Raw genomic sequence first — 19,900 nt, 5'->3', positions numbered from 1 at the left:
TGTTGGGGAGTTTTTTTGGTGGTTTTGTTTGGGTGGTTCTATTATTTTCATTAACACTTAGTAATTCTGGAATGAATTATTTGATCCAGGTGGGTAGAGGCAGCTTCGTTGTAGTACCACATACTCAGACTTTTTTGCAGTCCAGTCTTTTGGTTTCTGGAGGAAGCTTAAGGTATGTTACATACGTGAAGTCCTAAGCCAATTTGGAACCGCATCTGTCTGCTTAATCCAGTTTGGAAAAAGTCACTTCAGACAGTGCTGTTGCTGGGTTAGCTGAGATCCTTGAGATTCATCCTTCCAACTAAGAAGGATGGTGTTGGCTGGTTCTCTTCTCTGGAAAACTTCTGTTCTTTGGGTCCTGACATAAAGTGCTTTTTCAGGCACACCTGTATGTATAGATATTAGTGGAGGCCCAAGCAGCTGCAAGTAGGACTTTGTACATTACAAAGATACAGTGGGACTTCAATCACCAGTTATGAGACTAATTGATGAGCAGTGGAAAGTGAAGAAGCACCATTTTTCAGTCAGTTGATAACCTGGATTTCTTATTTTAAAATACATTACAGTAACCTGCAGTTTCTGGATGAATACTGCCTAGCATGGACTTAATATAAAACCTAGTTAATCATAAATGACAAATACACTTTTTTTCCTACTTTTCTTGAGTTGATTGGAAGTGGAGATAAAGACTTGGCATGGATTTAGCAATACTCGGTTATAATTGTCCACAGTTGGTACCTGAAAGATCCTAAGATGATCTTGTTTCTGAAGTTCTTTTCTCTGAGAAAGAACACTGAAATCTCTTGCATTGTTGATGGATTTTTTTGTTTAATTTTATTTATTTATTTGCATAAATACATTTGCTTTGCAGGAATTCTGTTTTCATCATGTTGTCTCACCAGTGCTGGCTGAGCTGAAACTTCCTGCATCTCGGGGAGAGCATGTATAAAAGGAATGACTTCATGGCCAATGTGATGGTCACCTCCGCCACTCCAGAGGTACAGTTCCTTGGGTTTTGTTAGCTTCTGTATCAAAATGGAAATTTTGGCTTGATTCACCTTTCCACTACTGGTCATAACAGTCCTTTTTCTTACGAATGACATAGTATTTGACAGCAGAGTAATTTTAGAACACTCCATTGGTTCTCAGTGTTCACAATCATTTTTTTATTGATAATGATGATGATTAATCATTCAGAATAATTTTAAATAGCATTTTTGACCTGTTGCTCTCTAACTTAACAGCAGCTGTTTATTATTATTGAGTTAAAAGTAATGTAATGTACCATCGAAATGGAGCCAGTCAGAAAATACTCCAGCTGATTTTTTTTGGAATTTACTAGTCTACTTGTTAGAAAGTGCTCTGTAAGATTTTGTTCATTTTAACCCTTTGTATCCTTTGGAGACCAGGCAACTTTGTTGTGCTGCTTCCAAAAACTGCCTAGTTCTGTGTTGAGCTGCTGTGCACAGCCACCGGCCTGTTTTTGCCTGTCCAGGACAGCCAACTGAAGACTGCTTGGGAATTAGTTACCCTACTGAGTTCTTCTGGTTTTTTGCTTTCATGTAATATTATGATGAAATATTATAAATCAGCTACAGTAAAGCTTGCCCAGTAAAGCACACATTTTAAGTGTATGATTGGAGGTACTTTCTGCTTTTTTAAAAGGTAACATTTTGATGCAGTTCTTCCCTGCTTGAAAAATTCTGCTTCATCTCTTAAAACAGCCGAAGAGCTGTGTGAAGCAAGTTTTTCCATTGTAGTGGTGCCTTTTGCACACACAACTTGATCCTGCCAAAGCAGTTATCCTCATTTTCATGAAACAATCAGCTGTTTCAGTAGTGAGCTGATTTTTAAAAATCTTACAACAAAAGTACATAATACAGCTGTGCCCTGCAGAAGGTCATTTTCTCAAACATAGTATAAATGCCCTCAGACTAAGAAAAAGTTTTTCATTCTCTCAAGATAGGGGGGGCATTTTGAATTGCGTATGTAAACACACAGTTTTGAAATTCCTCTTCAAAATATTTATTAAAAAAAAAAGGGGACTTTTCTCACACTGTTTTCTCAGAACAGAAATATCTGTCATAGATCAGAGCATAAGAAGTCTCCAGGGTCAAACTGAAGATTCTTCTAGTCCGTTATTCTGTCTCTGATGTGGCCAACAGCAAATGCCTGAAGAGGGGCACGAGAGCAGTGCAAGCACAGGAAACATCCCACCGGTACCGTCCTGGCCCACAGCTGTTTGCAACCCAGGGATTTGCTATCTTGCAATGTATTTGTGTTCCGTAAATTTACCTAGGCCCCTGTTTTGAATGTGTGTAAACTTTGAGTTTATACAGAATCCCTTAACAAGCTGTTTTTCAGCTTAACTATATGCTGTATAAAGACCTTTACCCTCTTACTAATGTGAAATTGGTCTCTAATTTTAACTAAATACCCCTTCTCCTGGTGTTAGGTGAGGCAAAGAGAGACCATTCCTGTCTTTCCTCTGCTTGCTTTGTTGGTTATTATACTTCCTCCCCACAACCCACTACTTCTTTTCCAGGTTGAAGATTTCTGGCATAGCCAGTGTTTCTTTGTAAAGAAGCCATTCCATACCTGTGGTCATCCTTGTTGCCTCATTCTGAAACTTTTCTAGTTCTTTGGTCTCCATCTTAATAATAAATACTGCATATGTATTCCAAGTTCAGGTGCACCATGGATTTATAAAGGGGTGTGGTCACACTCCATTATATATGTTCTCTTTTCCTTTTCCAGACCCTCCCAAGTGTTGTGAAGTCCCTTTTCAGTTTTTGCCAGGTTTTTGGTTTTTGTTTTGCCATTTTGACTAAATAAAATGAAGATCACATTTTCACCTCGTTGTTCACCGCCTTTCCAGGTTGTTGAATATACGATAATCATCACTTATCTAAGCTTAATTATCTGCTGATTCACATATTCTCAGTGAGTGTAACAGCTGTCTTATAATTTATTATTTATCATTGCAAGGATAGTTGCTATGCTAGGGCTGCATAGTTTCCTTAATGTCTTTGGCGTGAGGACCCACGTCAGAAATCTTTTGGAAGTCTGGCAAGACTGTATGAATCATGTTTCTTTATCCATGCGTCTGTAGATACTGAGACAGTCTTTCGCTTTCTAAACAAACTTGTCACTTTCCTGATATAGCATAACTACATGTATTTCTACTAATCCCCCTTTATTCTTTTCTTGGGTTTGCCCGGTACAAATACCAGGCTTCCTAATCAGTAGTCCCCCAGATACTTTGTATGGAAAGAAAGAAAGAATCGGCATCTGTTTTATCTCCCTCCAGTTCTTCGCTACCAAGTCAGTTTTAAGTGAGAATTACATGTCACAGTGAGTTAAGATGCCAAAACATCATGTTGTGACAACAGTGTTTTTCTAGCAAATAACCTCAGTGAAGTAAGGGCTTAAGATTTTATGTGCGTCTATTTTTATTCAGTATGTAATTTTAAGATAAGAAATAGAAAAATAATGCTGCTATTATTAAATCACATTATTCTTGAAGAAAGGAGAATGAGCCACAAGTGCCTGCATCTGAGCCCAAGGGCAGAAACTTTAAAAGTAAGGCAAGGCACCAGTTTTTAAGGCAAGACACAGTACTATTCTGAAGTACCCTGGAGCTAACATTGTGTTAAATTTCAGGACATGTGAGTTTTTTCTTTTTATAATGTTATGGATAGAGCGACATGATTTGGATCTACCCACTCTTTACCTTGCATATTTAATTAAAATTTTCTATTTAATATGAATCTTCAAAATCCCAACACATCTTTTTTTCTCTGACAACTTTTTAGTCTGGTTTTAGAAATGGCTTTCTAAAGCTGGAAATTTCACAGAGCTAAAATTGTATGTTGCTGTAGTCTTTGGGAGAAGAAAGTCAGTTGGAAACATTTGTGAACGATGCTAAACTGAATTTTATGATTCATTGAAGCTTTTGAAGTTTATGCATTTTCTTGTCATTTGTTAATATTTGCATATATTTATTTTCTGAATTTGACATGAAATTCATCATTCTGCAGGTAAGCCTACCGTTTTTTTCTTTGTAGGGTAGTAGCAGCTCAGATTCTCTGGAAGGGCGAAGTTCAGATTATGCCAATAAAAGCTATGATGCAGTTGTATTTGATGTGTTGAAAGTAACTCCTGAGGAGTTTGCTGTAAGTAGAAATGTTATTTTTGCCTATAATCTTGTATAATATTCAGGGCTTGCAGGATATTAAAAAATACATAAAACTTATTTATTAAAATAGAAAATCTTTTAAGATGAGCTTCCAGTGTTCTTGAAAACAAATTTCTTATTATAAGAACTTTTAATGAAGTAAACATGTCTTGGGATTTAATCATTTGGTACTGACCTAACACAGTGTATTTGTTTTTCTGTGTAAAGCCATTTGAAGTTCATTTAGTGTTTTAGAAGATGCTAGCATAGGTTTAAAGGTGTTATCCACAGTTGGTGATTCTTTCTTTTTTTTCCTTTTTTAAATTGAAACCACAAATTCTCATCTTTTCTGCTGAAATGTCAGTTTCTCAGAAAAATCAGTTTTTTAAAAGCGGGAAAGAAGGTTGTAGCGAGAAACTATTTGCGTTCCTTAATAACGCATTTTCAGTACTGGATCCAAGTTAAGGTCACTTTCAACTTTAGTGTGTTGTGTTCCTTTTTAAAAATTAGCAGCAGCTGAGGAGAAATTCCCTGGTCGTAATAACATACATAATGAAAAGACCAACAGCTTGTCAATACTACTGAATTTTGTTTTCACCATTTTGGTGGTATTGATTGAACCTGTGTGTTGTTGAAATGATTACTAATTCTTGCTGAAAACTTTATTAATGTCACGTAGTATGGCTTATAGTCAACTTTTTGGAGCCTCTCTTGTGCATCTTAGTAGGAGACAAGAAGTTGCAAACATGTATGTAACTAGTTTTTCTAGGACCAGAACGAGATCCTAGTGAGTCTGAGTTTGGCAATATCCAAACATTCTTCTGAAGTATAAATCACAAAACTGTTGGCTGCAAAGAGTGGTCATCTAGGGCTTTGTGGCAAAATCTTTGACTTAGCATAATATAAAAGCAAGAGATAGTGTAAATCAGCAACTTACAGAAGAAAATTTTTTTCAGGTCTGTCAAATTTTATGGACCTCTAACTTCTAGGCTCATGTCTGAGGAATCATAGTAAATAGTAGAAACCTAATTAAAGTTACATTTAAATAGATAGTTATTCTTAATTAGTGGAGTCAAATGAGCATTTTGAGAGGGGATTAGCAAGTTTTTGCTGTTTAGGATTTAGTGTAACAAAGTGGCCAACAGAGAAGATTTTCTGGGGAAAGATCCAAAGAAGTGTTCTTTGACGCTTTCTTTAATGCATTCAGTCATGTAAATTACAAAGTTAAAAGCTTTCTAGGTTTATACACTAACGTATAATTGAAGTACTTATTGGTTAGACATAATTTACATAACTACCAAATACATAATGTCATTTGATCACTTGAAGCAATTCAAGTATCTTATCACTGAGATGCTAAAAATGTTCTATAAGCTTTTTTTTTTTCCTTCAAAATCATTGGCTTTGAAACCATTATAATGTCTTATCAGGACATGCTCATCAGAGACTAAAAATCTCTGTATTTAAAGCATCTTCCAATCATGACTAATTAGCACATCATAGTGCTTTATTGCCTTTCAACCCAGTGCATGTGAAATGTTTGCTGTTTTCTGTGTGAAAGGCAAATTCTTCTTCCTGCCATCACTGTTTGGGTCCTTCATTGACTTGACACAAAGACTCCCAAACGTGGGTTTTTCCTCAAAAGCTTCACTTGGTTACAGCTGGTAACGGTAGGAGCATATGGTGACATGTGGTGCTCGGGGTGATGGAGAATCCTGCTTGTGGTGGGTTAGCCTGGACAGGGCAGGCTGGGTTCGCTGCCAGTCACTTCTGGTCTATGGAGAACATGTGACTGTGGTTGGTAGTTACTGAAGGGCAGGTGTAAATACATGATTGTTAACTCTTTGTATTACATTATTTTAAATTGTATCATTATTGCAGAGCCAGATTACATTGATGGATGTGCCAGTATTTAAAGCTATACAGCCTGAGGTAGGTTTTCTTAAACTATCTGCTTGCCTCCTGGAATTCAGTGCCTGAGGAAATGTAGCCATTTAAGTAATGTTTTTTCATTCAGAAATGCTCAACTTCTTGCACTGCACTAATATTCTTCTAGGCGTATTCCTTGTTAGCACTGTGAATCTGTAACCCAGCCTGATTTACTTTGATTTGTCATCTATTGCCAAAAGAGAAGACTATGCTTTTTCTGGAAATCTTCAGTCCTGCTTTGTGTTGAGTGTTTCTTCAGGATAAATTTATCAAATGTCAAAATTCTCTACTCTGCCTTCTGCTCCTGTTTTTTCAACTCACACCTGATTTCAGAGTTTGACTTCTGCCTCTAGTTGTAGCCTGTATTTTAGGTTGTATCAGCTGCTTGGTAAATTTTTTTAATTTGTACTCTCATGTCTAAGATCCAGTTCTGAGGGAGTAAATCAGCCCAAACCCTTAAAAGTTAATGTATTAGTGTCCTTTATTTTTTTAACCTTTTAAGAAAGGCACAGAGAGAAACTTGAGGCCCGTTGAGAAAAAACAATGAAAGTTAACATAGATATTTGAAAATCAGAACCAAGAATTTTATAAATGAATGACGGTAGATAGCAGAATGTTAAACTTGCGTAAAAGTCATATGTTATCACATAGTATTTTGAGAAAATAATCTTCTTTTCTGCAAAAGGTACAAGAATTGCATGTTTCCAGCTTCATGTTCTTTAATATAACGACATACCCTTAGATCCATTAAGCTTTATTGTCTTTATTCTGTGCCTAGGTGAAGTATCATGAATACATAAAGGACAAAAAACCCACCTATAATGTTAGCAGAACTGAATTTTTGGCATCAGAAAGGGCAGTCCAGTTTGGAAGGTGCTCATCCGTCTAATCTGGTCACTAACAAAACAATTCATCATATGTTACAGTGGTTCAGAGAGATTAGAAGCCTTCTATTTTGAGAAAGTACAGGAAAGAAAAATTAATCTATCTGCTGTTTGGCCTTCCTGTCAGATTAATTTATATTTTTTTCAAGAACACCAAGACAGTTTTGTAGGTGAAAACACTTTCATGCTTCTGAAATTACATGTGTTCTCCAGGCAGTCAGGAAGTCTGTTTTTTACTGAAAGAAAAAAATGGCAAATGAGCAATGCAATAAAAAAATAGCAGTACCTGTAGAAAAATCTGTTAATGCAAATATATCAGTATTTGCAAATAGATACATAGATGCTTTTTTATGAGAAAATTTTGTGAAGAAAAACATCAGTTAGACCAAAGTGAAGGTCTCGCCAAAACCAGAGGTAATGTGATACCCTGAGGAGATGAATTAATACAAAATAAACCACAAAACTTAGATGTTCATATTTAAAATGAATTTTGCATTTGCTTTAATTGCTATGAAATATGTGCCATAGAATTTTGTACAAAAAACCCCTCCAAACCCAAAATTCATTTGCTGTTCTTTTCCTTTGTCATTGCTTCATTTTGTCTTTTAGAAATTAAATTTCCTGAAATACTACTCTGAGGGATTGGCAGAGAGATGTAACTTGGTGAGAAACGACCAGAAAAAAACCTAACATCATATGTTCAGTTTCTGTCAGAATACAAGTCTACGTAGAAGTAGTAGTTGCCACAAAGTTATTAGTTTGAAATTGTATTTTCCAACTTTAGTCTTGCTGGAATTGCCAATATAATTACTTTTTGCAAACAAACAATTAAAACAACTGCTCCTGTCCTGAAATTCTGCTAGCTGTAGGACTAGGGTTTAAAGCAAAGTATAGCCTGTGTATTTGTCATCTACCTGACTCTTGTTACTAGGTAAGGTACTAGGCTAAGATGGTTAAAATTTTCCAGTCGGATCATGTATTAATGTGTTGTCTGTATTTGTCTGCATTTGTGTGAGGCCCCATAGCTGTTTAAATGAAGTTGGTGTGTTCGTTGTCCCGTGTCCATAAGCGTGGATGCCCTGTGCAGGGCTGCCCTGGGCCCTGCAGCGGCATGCAGGTGTCGCTGGCTCTCGCGCTGCCAGGCAGCTGCCCACCCTTGTACCCTGGGATGCACCTTGTCAGAGCTGCCCTTTGGTGTCTGTGTGCTGCGTGGAAGAAGTAAAGGCCAATATCCTGACTAAAACTGGTGTTGTGTGATACTTGGTTTATTATGTTGCTGGGTATGATGAAGGCAGAGTTCGGTCCCTACTTCTTCTTTTGTATTTGCTTGTGCAAGGTGGTTGCAGTTTCTCTGTGGGATCAGCTTTTGTACGCAGGAGTGATGGTGGACATGTAGCTGGCTGTGAGAGGGAGCGCTTCCAGTTTCCTGGGCTAGAAAGGGGGCCGAGAAGGAAGCCTGGAGCGGCTGAAATGCTTTGCTAGGTGCCATGTGGCTAAGCTTCGGGGCAGAGCTCTGCACAGAGGAGGTTGCCTTCATCAGCAGCCACTGGGCTGGCTGCTTTGGTGAGCTACCTGTTGAATTTTGGGTTTGGAGGTAGAGTGTTACATTGCTTTTTCTTCAAGTTTTAGCCTTTAACATGAGCTTATGCATGGATGGAAAACTTAAGATTTTAAAGTTCCGGTTGCTAGGTCTTATCTCAAACACACAAACATCCTTTAAACCTAGCATTTGCTGAGGCTTTTTTTTTTTGCTTGAGCTATTACTAAAAAACCATATTTGCATGTTACTTCGAAGGGTTCAGTAAGAGGACATCTGATTAACAATTTTTTGTTCTCTGGCAGAAATAATTATGCTTATTTCTGCATAACTTTATTTAGGCTTTTTTCAAAGTCCTGGAAATTGCAATCTCCACACATTTCAAGGTTTTCTTGCACGCTTGATTGGAAAGTTTCTTGTGACTCTGTGCACTGAGGAAATTGCCTGCATCCTTCTGTACAAAAAGATGATGTGTAATTCCAGAACACAGTACATTTCAACAGTGTAAGAAAAATTTGTCAGAGGCACATTGGATCACTTACTCTTATCAACTTTCCTATTCTGTCCCAATTTTAAACCTAGTCAAACGATTTTACCAGGCACAGGATTTTCCATTGTTGCTCACTAGGCCTCTGGCAACTGCTTAAAATCCTTAGATTGCCGACCTCTTCCACTTTTCTGAGAAATGTAAATTTTGCTGTCCCTAGTAGAGTGACTGAGATTTTTCCACATAAACATGTAATTTCCAGACTCTTAAGACCAGATGTGCACAAATCATGTGGAGAATCTGTGTCTTGACAGATGTGAATTGGCATTTTTATCTGCAGAAGGCTTAAATGCTGGAAGATTGGGATACAAAATATGTTTGGAACTGGAAATGCTTTTCTTGTGCTCACGGAAGAACATGCAGACCTCTGTATCCTGAGAGTGTATTTCATTTATCAGACTGTAGAAAGTGCTTTTCAGAGGCAAAATTCTCTTTGGCTGATTCTGCCTTTTCGTGTGAAGATGTCTAAAGTTAATAGCATACATTTGGAAAGTTGAACAACATTTTGATTGAAATTTGTGGTTCTAAAAACAGAAGAGTGATTTAGAACTGGTGTTACAGAGAACTCATTTCCAGTATGTATGTATGTATACACCACTTGTCAGATCTGAATATAAAGACTGTATAGATATGTGGTAACTTGAATCTCTAATTAAAAAGAGCCAAGCTGTCTAAATATATTTGGAACTGCCTGAAATAACTATTGGAAAATGGACACTTTCCTTCTCGCTAAATCAAATTTGTAACTGTAATTACATATTTCTTTTGATGCATAATTTAATACAGTTTATTCAAGGAGAAAATCATTAACCTGCTTTTTAGCTCTTCTGTTTACTTTATACGTCCCACAGGAATTTCTACTATTTATTTTGCAGTTCCAGCAAAAGATTATTTTTTGCCATGGAGCGCTGGGATTTTATTGTGCATTGAAATTGATTATTTGCGGTTATGGGCATACAACAGAAGTTGTGATTTTTCTTATTATTTTTAACTGGGTTGACTTCAAAGTAGTCACCATAATGAAAGAGCATTCAAGAATTTGTTTTATATACTGTGACTGAACTGTGCAACCTACTGACAACTTTTTGCTTTATTAGCATCAAAGTACTAATCTGCATTCTTAAGTACATGCCACACTCCAGTCAGGTCGGGCTAAACATTTATGGCTTAAAAAACAGGCCAAAAAATAAAAATCAAAGTAAAACAGAGTTCTAACCCCAACCTTCTATCCACCAGAAGACCTTCAGACTTAAGATGGTTACTGTGCAGCCTTTTTCAAATGATAAATTAAGTCTTGAGTATCACGTACAGAGATGTCAGCTTTTTTTTTAATTAGTTAGTAACTACTGTAAACAGTAATATTAAAATTGCATAATAGTGTTGTTCAAATGCTTTAGATCTCACATTTTAATAAAAACAAATTAGGGATTGAATATGCCAAACTGTGGTGTATTCATGGGTGTTTTATTAAATGTAATAATGAGGTTGACATTCAGGAAAAATAGCTAGGTTCCCACCTCTAGTTGCACAGCTGAATTTTGTACACTTTGAACTACTTCAAATATCTTTCATGGATGTGTTTAGCTTCAGTTTTGAACCAGGTAAGATTATACACTAGCAAAGTCTTTACTGCAGTGTCTGCCAAGTTGCTTGTATGAGAGAACCCTGGCCTGAAATAATCAATGTAGAATGAAACTTCAGAGACATCAGTTATGGCTGATACAGTCCCTCTGTATCTGAATATTCATAATGATGCCTATTTTTTCTGGTATCAGGAGAATATACAGATTATATCAGGAAAACACAGAGGTGTTCAGTTAGACTAGTTGGCATCGAATTGGTACCTTGGGTTGGTTTTAGTAGTTACCTGATAGGTGCTTCTGTCATTTTTTACACTTTTAAATGTTTTTCAACATTACTAATTTTTAATAAATTTCTAAATGTGTTTTCTAGGAACTAGCCAGCTGCGGATGGAATAAGAAAGAAAAACATATCCTCGCTCCAAATATTGTTGCCTTTACTAGGAGGTTTAACCAGGTAAATTATTAGATTACTGTGATGAGCAGGTACTGTTTGACAGTTGTCTTTGAGTATGAAGTTAAATAGAACTACTCCTGTGAATTAAAACATAATCTTCATTTTGAAAAACACACCTAAAATTTTAAAATGGCAGTTCCTGTTCTCATTTGCATTGTCTAAATTTTCTTGTTATTCCTCGAGACCATTGGTTCCTAATTTTTGCTGATCTGTCATGGTACAACATTAGCAATTCTTTTCCTCCTTTTTCTATGTTTCACCTGCTCATTCAGTTATCTTCATGTTACCTCACCTCTCTGCCTGCTTCTTACATCCAGTGGTAATGCTCTTCAGTAATTGCAGCTATATAGATGAGAATTCATGGGGTCAGAACTCTTCTTTCCTTACCCTGTTTCCTCCCTGGAGCATCATAAAAGTATACAAATATTTCATCTGATAAAGCAATTTTTTTGTAAATAAATTCAGTTATATGTGTTTACTTTATAGGTCAGTTTCTGGGTTGTACGAGAAATATTAACAGCACAGACCTTAAAAATAAGGGCAGAAATATTGAGCCATTTTGTGAAAATAGCTAAAGTAAGTGCAACTTCCTTGTACTATCATTCAAAATCTTATTTCCTTTTTGTTTGTTTCTGCACAACTCCTATGAACTGTTGTTGGATTACAGAGGGTAACGTTCTTTTTTAGCATATCTACAATGTTGTACCACGTGAATAAGATAAAGGTATGACTGTTTATAGTCATAAGAATATCTGTCATAAGTCAAAAGAAAATCTGTTGTTTATACTCGGTTAAATAAAACTACCCAGTTCAGTGTAAGTCCTCTTCTGCCTTTGCCTGACAAGTTTAAAAGTGGTTTGTCTTGTTGACGGCCAGCTATGTGTTGCCAACACTGAACATGGTTGTAAACTGTTCTGGTTTTTGTCTTCCCTCATTCAAACTTACCTTCTATGAAAAGAAATCTCTTGCTTCTAAAATGGCTATTGTGAGACTTGTATTCCTACCTGTAACATGTAGTTACTGGTATGAAGCACTGCTGTTAAAGCTCAGTTATTGTAATGAGCTTGAACACTGCATTTTACAAGTCATTCTTAACTTTTAAAAAAATCTATTTATTTAAAAAAATATTTTTCTGCTTCATGACCTGAGGTCATTCTGTTTTGTATGACCTTTTGTGACACTTACTAATACTAGTAAGACAACAGCACTTGGATCAAAGGCCTGAGTGCTAATCTTGTGTATGTGAAATTGTGTGTATGTGTGTGGGTATTAGAATAACATTTCCCATGTAATAGTTAGTTAGTTAGTTTTTTTGTATTGTGAATATTTCCAATCAGTTTACTTGGCAGTTTTGTGCTTATGCAGAATGAGTTCCTGGCACAAATGCCTAGTCCAGGTACTAGGAGAATGGTCATCTTAAAGGTGCTAGGTTGCTCTTGGAAATAAGAGGGTTGTTTTTTGTGTTTGGGGTTGATTTCCCGCCCCCCCCCCCCCCCCCCCCCCCCCGGTAAAAAGGAAAACACTGCCGCCTTTTTTTCTTTTTTCCCTTTACTTCTTTTCCCTCTGTAAAATCGAGATACCCCTCAAATGTTCCTGAGCAATGAGTATATTGATTGCTCAAGAATGAATCCAGCCTCTTTTTAAGATTTATGAAGAAGCTACATGGCAACCGTTCTCAAGTTTTCTATCTTTCTGGATCTATGTTGTGGAAACTTTATCATTTAAGACAACTTTATTCCACAGTATTACCTCTTTTGAGATCAGTGTGTTTTGAGTAATTGTCAACACAGAGTGAATTGAAAGTACGTTGAAGTGAGGAAAATTTGTCCTGTAAAACAGATTACAAATTAAGAAGTTGTATTAATTCTGAAAGGGTCATCAGCATACTTGGTTGATGGTTTTGGCTTGATTAAATTTTTAATTTCCATATTCTACTCATTTTCAAGAACAATGCATCATAGAATATTTTTGTACTTTCTATGTTCCTGGAGGAACAGCCTTAGAAAATAATAAATTAAAATTAAATACAATTTGTATGATCACAGCTGAAATGCCTGTTATTTTGAGGAGAATATTTGGAAAATTTGTAACTGCTAAAGTGGTCTTAAGAATTTTGCACATTGACCGCATTGGGTAGTTGGTGTTTTCTGCAGTCATTGATGAAAACTTTGTATTTTATTAATGCAACTTTGAGATTACTGCAGCTTCCCTTTTTGATGTGCTAAAAGTTGTTATTCACTTTTTTCAGAAGCTTCTAGAACTGAATAACCTTCATTCTCTCATGTCCGTGGTATCAGCCCTGCAAAGTGCACCTATCTTCAGACTGACCAAAACCTGGGCCGTAAGTTATTTCTTGGCCATTGTCTTTTCTGTCTTGTTTGAATTTTGAGGCTTTCCTGAACTCTTCTGAATTGTCAAATTGCATGCTGTGGAAGAGGATTCTTTATGTTCTTGTTTTTGTGGTATCATCATAGCAGAAGTAGTGATCTGTTACATGTTTTGTGAAAGCAGAGTTTAAATGGCTGCCTATTTTTTTTCCTGTAAGTAGTTTCCTGTTTTTCTGTCTGTTCTAGAAGCCACTGATTATATGCTCAAGAGGACTTTAGTTGATGAGTAATCTTAGAAGACCCTCCTAAAGAGTGTGTATCAGTAGCCCATTATCCAAATCATCGTGTGTGTCATTAATACATTCCCTAAAGGGAAGGAAGAAAAAAGGTCTATTACAAATAGAGGAGCATTAATTTTGTGATTATTGTACAATGCATTTCAGTTTTCATTTTTTTTGGAAATAAAAAGCATTGATAATTTCTTTTTCAGAAATTTGTTCTCTTAAGGGCAGAATATCTTATTTAAATGTACTGTAGGTTTTGCTATGTCTTTGAAGTGGAATACACAATTACAGTGCAGTCCTGCCATAATCTTTAAATATACAAAGGATTAGGTAATTCTTGTTAATTTAGTTTTCCACCCAAGGATCACATTAACTGTTCAGATCTGATAAATAAAGATAGCTATACTTAACACTTACCTAAGTTTGTTATGTCTTTAAAATGCCTGTAGCTTTGTAATGGTTTGATTGCTCAGAATTAGGCTATAGTCTAGTGAAAACGTAAGTGCCTGCTGTTTTGAGCAGCTTGATGAAGTTGGAACTTAAATAGGGAAAATTGTTCACGTGTGAAACTAAGCGTGTGAATCATCTGAATTGGACCTGAAGAGGCGTGAGGCTCTTTGTCAGCACAGTAGCTGAAAAACACCACACCGTGCCATTAGGGCCTCAAGGAATTTTCAGGGCTGTTTAGAAAGAAAACAGCCAAATTATTCTGAAATCTTTTCACTCTTGGACCTCTTGCATTACTTTTTATTTAACTGTGCTGCGGTGAGCACTGCCCCGGCCTGCAGGGGCCTGGGGGCTCCCCTCGCAGCTGCCTGCGGGGACCCCAGCCCAGCCCCGCGTGGAGGGAAGCAGTGAACTCCTGCCTACCCGCTGCCATCTTCGTACAACAAGGGCAGGCGCACAGCTCTCCAGAGACAGAACAGCCAGGCTTACAGCCCTGTGCTACAAGCGGTGGAATTTCACAGAGTAAGAGCTGTGTTAAGAAACGTGCTGTGGAACAGCTGCCTGTTGTCAGAAAGTACAACTGCAAGACCCAGCGTACGGTGCTGCAATTCTCCACTCTATTCTGACTCAGCTGGCTTTTAAAATCATCTTTAAAGCATCGATGGTGTTTCTGAAAACAGCTGAAATAGGGAATCTGTTTCTGTAGCTACAGTTGCATATTTCATGTTTACTTTTCAATCTTCTGTCACTTTAGGATCTTTCGCATTGCTAAATATTTTTCTGTTTTTTCTGTAGTAAGTCCAGTAATAGAAAAGAGATTTTAGTACCATAGAGATTTCCTTTCCTTACGCTTTTTCCCAAAATGTTTTATCATAATTTAATAAGGCATTGTTGAAATGGCACAATTTGCATTTAGAGTGTTTTCCATTGATATTTCTACCTTCAAATTAAAAGAATTTTGAGCAATTCTGATAAACTATGAGAATGTTAGTGACTGTATAATAACATATGTTTTTCCTTCTAAAAATGTAATATTGCTGAGGTTATTCAAAACTCTGAGGTAGTGATATATGAATAATTGATAAACCCTTCAGAAATAATCGTATTTGTTCATATCTGAAGACATGCTGAATTGCTGTTTGGTTTTTTTTTTTTAACAGGCAGCACATTTGCAAATATTGTGCTGTTTGGGTAGTGATGATGAATATAATCTTGACTATGCTTTTTTTTACTGTGGTAAAAATTATTCCACACATTTTATTATTTATTGTTGTCTTTGTGTGGATTCGCCTTTTAACATTTTATGATCTTCATTTTTTCTGTGTAGCTTTTGAATCGCAAAGACAAGACCACCTTTGAGAAGTTAGACTATTTACTGTCTAAGGAAGATAATTATAAAAGGACACGGGAGTACATCAGAAGCTTAAAAATGGTTCCTACGATTCCATATTTAGGTGAGTGTGAAGAATTACTTTACTTATCTGCAGCTCATTTTGACCAACAAGCACTAATGTAATATAATGTTGTGTGCCTGAAGAACACTGTATAGAAGGTATGGTTCACTTCATTTCCTAATTATAAAAATTAGACCTGGTGGAGATTTTTAAGCTATATGCTGTCTAGGATCTGTGACTTTTTGGCACTACTGACATCTGAAACTACAAGTATGTCTTTTGGTGTCTTCAGAATTTGCAAGAGCATTGGGTTTCAGAAGTGTCTTGAGTGTGATTTAAGACCTCAGTCATGTAGCTTTCATTTTTGCAGGGTTGTTTTTTCAGGTACCTCATAACTTGGTATCTTAAGCTGTATTTGGTTTGTGTCAGTTTCTTGTAAGTACTTTGAAAACAGATACAAACTGAGTAGTCAATTCAGTTGATTGGCTTGTCTTTTCAGTATTATTCATGTAGACACACTAGATCATTATTTCCCCAGCAGCACTTTTAACTCTCAGTTCCTGCCTGTTACTGAACTGTGCTAGCATTTCTGAGGAAAGCTGCAAGAACCAGATTCCTACTAAACAAGGCCATTCAGACACTGGAATATATTTCTAGTGATGTGGTCTTTAAAAGAAGGACTTAACCTAAGAAGGTATTTAATTATGTTTTCTTTAAGCGATATATTAGAAACAAAAAGATAATTTATTGTAATTATTTTCTAGTGCCAAGAAAAGACAAATACAGTGATTTTTCTATAGCAGTTCATGTATGTGAATTATGGTCCTGTTTTGAACATTCTGTAAATATGACTTCCAGAAAAAAATATATTTTAGAAAAATCAAACTAAGTCTGGAATTTTCATCACAGGTACTCAGCAAAATTCACTAATGTTTGATGAAGTTATAAGCAACAGAATACACCATAAAGAGACATCTTAAACATTTTAAAGTATTGGTGTAACCACAGACTCCACTTCTAATGCAACTTTCTCCCTTATCTAAGGGATGTGGGATCTAAAAACCTTGTGCTTCAGCCACATGAACTCCACAAAATCAGATGTGAAATACACCTTTACCTGAAGTACTAGGAATGGTTGTTTTCCTGACATAGGAATTCCAGCTAATGATCTACAATTACAGCCGCATGTATGACAATAAAATTTAAGTATTCTAGGAACGATACATGACAGTTTTTAGAGAACTGTGTTGTATTCTTAGGAGGCTTCTCATAATTGTGTTACTTCTTACTTAACCTGACACATTCACATAATTTCAGAAAGATACATGAGGAAAACTCTGCATAGGCTTTTTAGCAACTCAAGCTTATTTGTGGTCCTAAAATGCCCAAGGGACTACAAAAAAAACCCTGGATGTGGATGTGTAAGCACTCAAACCAGTCAGTAGCTTAATCTAGTTCGCAGTAGGCTTTTTAGAATCTTAATTCCTTTGTCTTTTTCACTGTTTATTCTGTTGGTTTAACACACATACTTCAGAAGAAAAGCCTGACACATGGTATTGCATTTGTTTTTAATGGTTAGGAGATAGTTGTTTAGTGGTTTTGGTTGTCTTTTTTTTGTTGTTGTTGTGTCCCCCCTCCTCCCCAAAACAAGGGCTGTAGATCTGTAAAGGTAAGACCCTTTCTTTGCAGAACTGCTTTCGTTCTGTTCTTTTACAGCAGTCTGTTGGTAAACAGATGTGCTGAGTCATGTTGACAAATGCGTTGTCCTGGACAGTCTAATTTAAAAGCTGAAAAGGCAGTATACTAGGTTAGGACGCAGAGGATATGAACAATAGCTGGGAATATTTTACTTACTGTATTTGTATTTAGGAAGTGGAAGACTGGCATAAATTCAGGACTGTAAAATTTTCATGCATTTGTGTACCCTTTGTGTATGGCTGTCCTGCCAGTAGTCTGTTAAGCTGTCTTCATCCTTTGAAGGAATGAACTTTGAGTTCAAGTTCAGTTTGATTTTGGTCAAAGTTAAAATCATAAAATACTGTAAATACATAAATACATACTGTAAATACATAAAATCTTTTCTGCTAATCTTCTCTTCAAGGTTGTTTGCATAGGTCTGAAAAGGCTATGTCTGCATGACATACCAGAGCTTACCTCCATCTATTTCAAGCATGTTCAGATTTGTTATCTGGACAGACTGCTCGTATCATGCAACCTCTTTTCATTAAGCCTTCCTGTGTGACAACAGTTTTGTTAGTGCTTCCAGTTGATGATTGCTTTTGTATTGGTTTAGTGTATGCTACTTCTTGTCTGGATTTTTTTGGCTGAAAATAGTTGTCTTGGTAGCCTAAATGATCACTGGAAGCAGAATTTTGTTTCTTCCCTGTGGGGCTTTCTTATTAAATGTGCATAAAATGTACCTTATTCTGTATCTGCATCTGTAATGAATAATGCATATGTCTGGAGAGCGTCTCTAGCTGGAAGTTGGAGGGGAACCAAGGTCCTGTTTTTTCTGGTGAACTTTAATGAATTTATTTAGTGATAGGGACTGAGCTGGTAGTGATGCTGACATAGTGATGCTGGAGCTAAAAAGGGTACGGTTTTAAATCACTATACCTGGATAACTAGAGCTCAAGACTTCTGCATAGGCTTCCTGGGCCAGAATTGCTGTCCTTGTGTTAGTGAGTGTCAATGCCTCAATGGATTTCTCTTCCATGAGTTTATGCACTCTCTCTTTAAACACATGCAGACTCCTTGCATCCACAGCACCCAGCTGTGTCCAGTACCATTTGGTTTTTTTCCTCGATCTAAAAGTGGCATTTTCTACCTTCACTAGATAAATCCTGCGTTGTTCTCAATGCAGTTTCTTGAGGCTACTCCTGACATTATGGACTTCAGTCATTATCTGTTGTCTTCACACTAAATCTTCAGTTACCTCTCTTCCAAAAGGAGGAGTCCTTAGATTACTTGATCGTGCCTTGTACAGATGCCACTTGACATCACTGACAACCTTGTGGCAGCATTTCAGTTCTACATCCTTTTTAGGGGAAGAGAGTGCACATGGACTGCGTGCAAAATTCAAGATAAAGTGCATGTTTCATTTATGTAGTGACTTCAGAAAGTTTTTTGTGTTTTCTTTAATAATTCCCAACATTCTGTTAGCTCAAAGTTTAGTAGCAATCAAAAAAGCAAGTTGTTTTCAGGAACTATTTATTATAATCCCAAGTTCTTCCCTTTATTGGGAATTATTTGCTCTTTCTGTTTTATGTGGAAAGTAGGGTTTTCCCCGCCCAGCCCCATGTATCACTGTCTAGATATTTTTTTTATCTTCTGTCATATTGCCCAAGCAGTTTGTCTCATAAATCCCTCTGCAGTTCCTGTCAGTCAGCCCTTCTCTTTGCTCTGTAATTAACAATTGCCTCAATCAGTTAATATCAGCAGATTTTTGTTCCATTGTTCACTCCCATTTTCAGGTCACTTATGAATATGTTGAACAGCATGAGTCCCAGCACAAATTCCTGTGAATAATAGTCAGCCCTGCTTATGTAAAATACTTCTTATTAAATAAATTTGACAGCCATTCCTAATGGCCATACTTAAAATGTGTTGAAAAAATGGCATGAGTTATAGAAACTTCTTTGAAAATATTTTCAGGTTTGAAGGAATGTTTAGCTTATCAAAAGAGAATATTAAAAGGGGACTTGTTTCAGTGAATAATTATCTTCTGGAGGGACACAATATTAGGTATGGAAGAGCTTCTTTAATGTGCTTAAATGAACAAGTGGACTGATCTAGATTAGGAGTAAATAGTGGACTTAAAACACTGAATGAGAGTGATGAAGTCTCTGAGGATTAGCAGAGTTCATGGGACACCCATTTCATGCTGTAGAGCCTCTTGTCTCTCACTGCAAGACAGTTATATTAGTTCTTATTTCATCTGGGGCAGCTGGAGATGAGATGGTCAAGAGAACATGCTGGGGAGTGAAACAACTGCTAAAATTATCCAAATACTCTGGTTTATAGAACTGGCTCACAGCCTTGTGTAAGAAGTGCTTTGGTGCTATCTAGTTATTGGAACATCACTCCAAGCCAGTTTTAATTAAACTTAAAATATTTCTGAAATGGACAAAAGTGTTACAAACCTACTTAAAGACGCAGATAATGAAAATGAAAGGAAAAAAATCCATGTTACTGGGTTACAGGGTTGAATCTGAAATTCCTGCTAGTATCTGGCCAACCTCCTTTAGGCTTCCTGTCCTGCATGTGTCGTACCTTGGGTTTCCTACATCACAGTGAGCCAGTCCCTCGTGATGGCAAAGACTGAGCAGTGTTGCAGC

At 36.7% G+C, this 19,900-nt stretch overlaps 1 protein-coding gene across 13 annotated transcripts in view; it reads left to right on the top strand.

Annotated features, from left to right (window-relative positions):
• The window catches only part of RALGPS1 (Ral GEF with PH domain and SH3 binding motif 1), a 120,283-nt gene that overhangs the window by 19,560 nt on the left and 80,823 nt on the right, over window positions 1-19,900 (top strand). For 8 of the 13 annotated variants that reach the window (XM_056352977.1, XM_056352988.1, XM_056352987.1 and 5 more), the window contains 7 exons: window positions 872-998; window positions 4,068-4,175; window positions 6,059-6,109; window positions 11,028-11,111; window positions 11,598-11,687; window positions 13,360-13,452; window positions 15,497-15,623. In XM_056352977.1, coding sequence (XP_056208952.1) covers window positions 942-998; window positions 4,068-4,175; window positions 6,059-6,109; window positions 11,028-11,111; window positions 11,598-11,687; window positions 13,360-13,452; window positions 15,497-15,623 — 610 coding nt within the window. In that variant the 5' untranslated portion in view covers window positions 872-941. Of the gene's footprint in view, window positions 1-89; window positions 173-871; window positions 999-2,068; window positions 2,220-2,757; window positions 2,879-4,067; window positions 4,176-6,058; window positions 6,110-11,027; window positions 11,112-11,597; window positions 11,688-13,359; window positions 13,453-15,496; window positions 15,624-19,900 lie in introns of those variants that run through there. The other 5 variants (XM_056352985.1, XM_056352982.1, XM_056352983.1 and 2 more) reach the window with 5 other exon arrangements.

Source organism: Falco biarmicus, chromosome 9, assembly GCF_023638135.1.
Source record: "Falco biarmicus isolate bFalBia1 chromosome 9, bFalBia1.pri, whole genome shotgun sequence".
In the NCBI taxonomy this organism is placed as follows: domain Eukaryota; kingdom Metazoa; phylum Chordata; class Aves; order Falconiformes; family Falconidae; genus Falco; species Falco biarmicus.
This window is presented reverse-complemented; position numbering and strand designations above follow the sequence as displayed.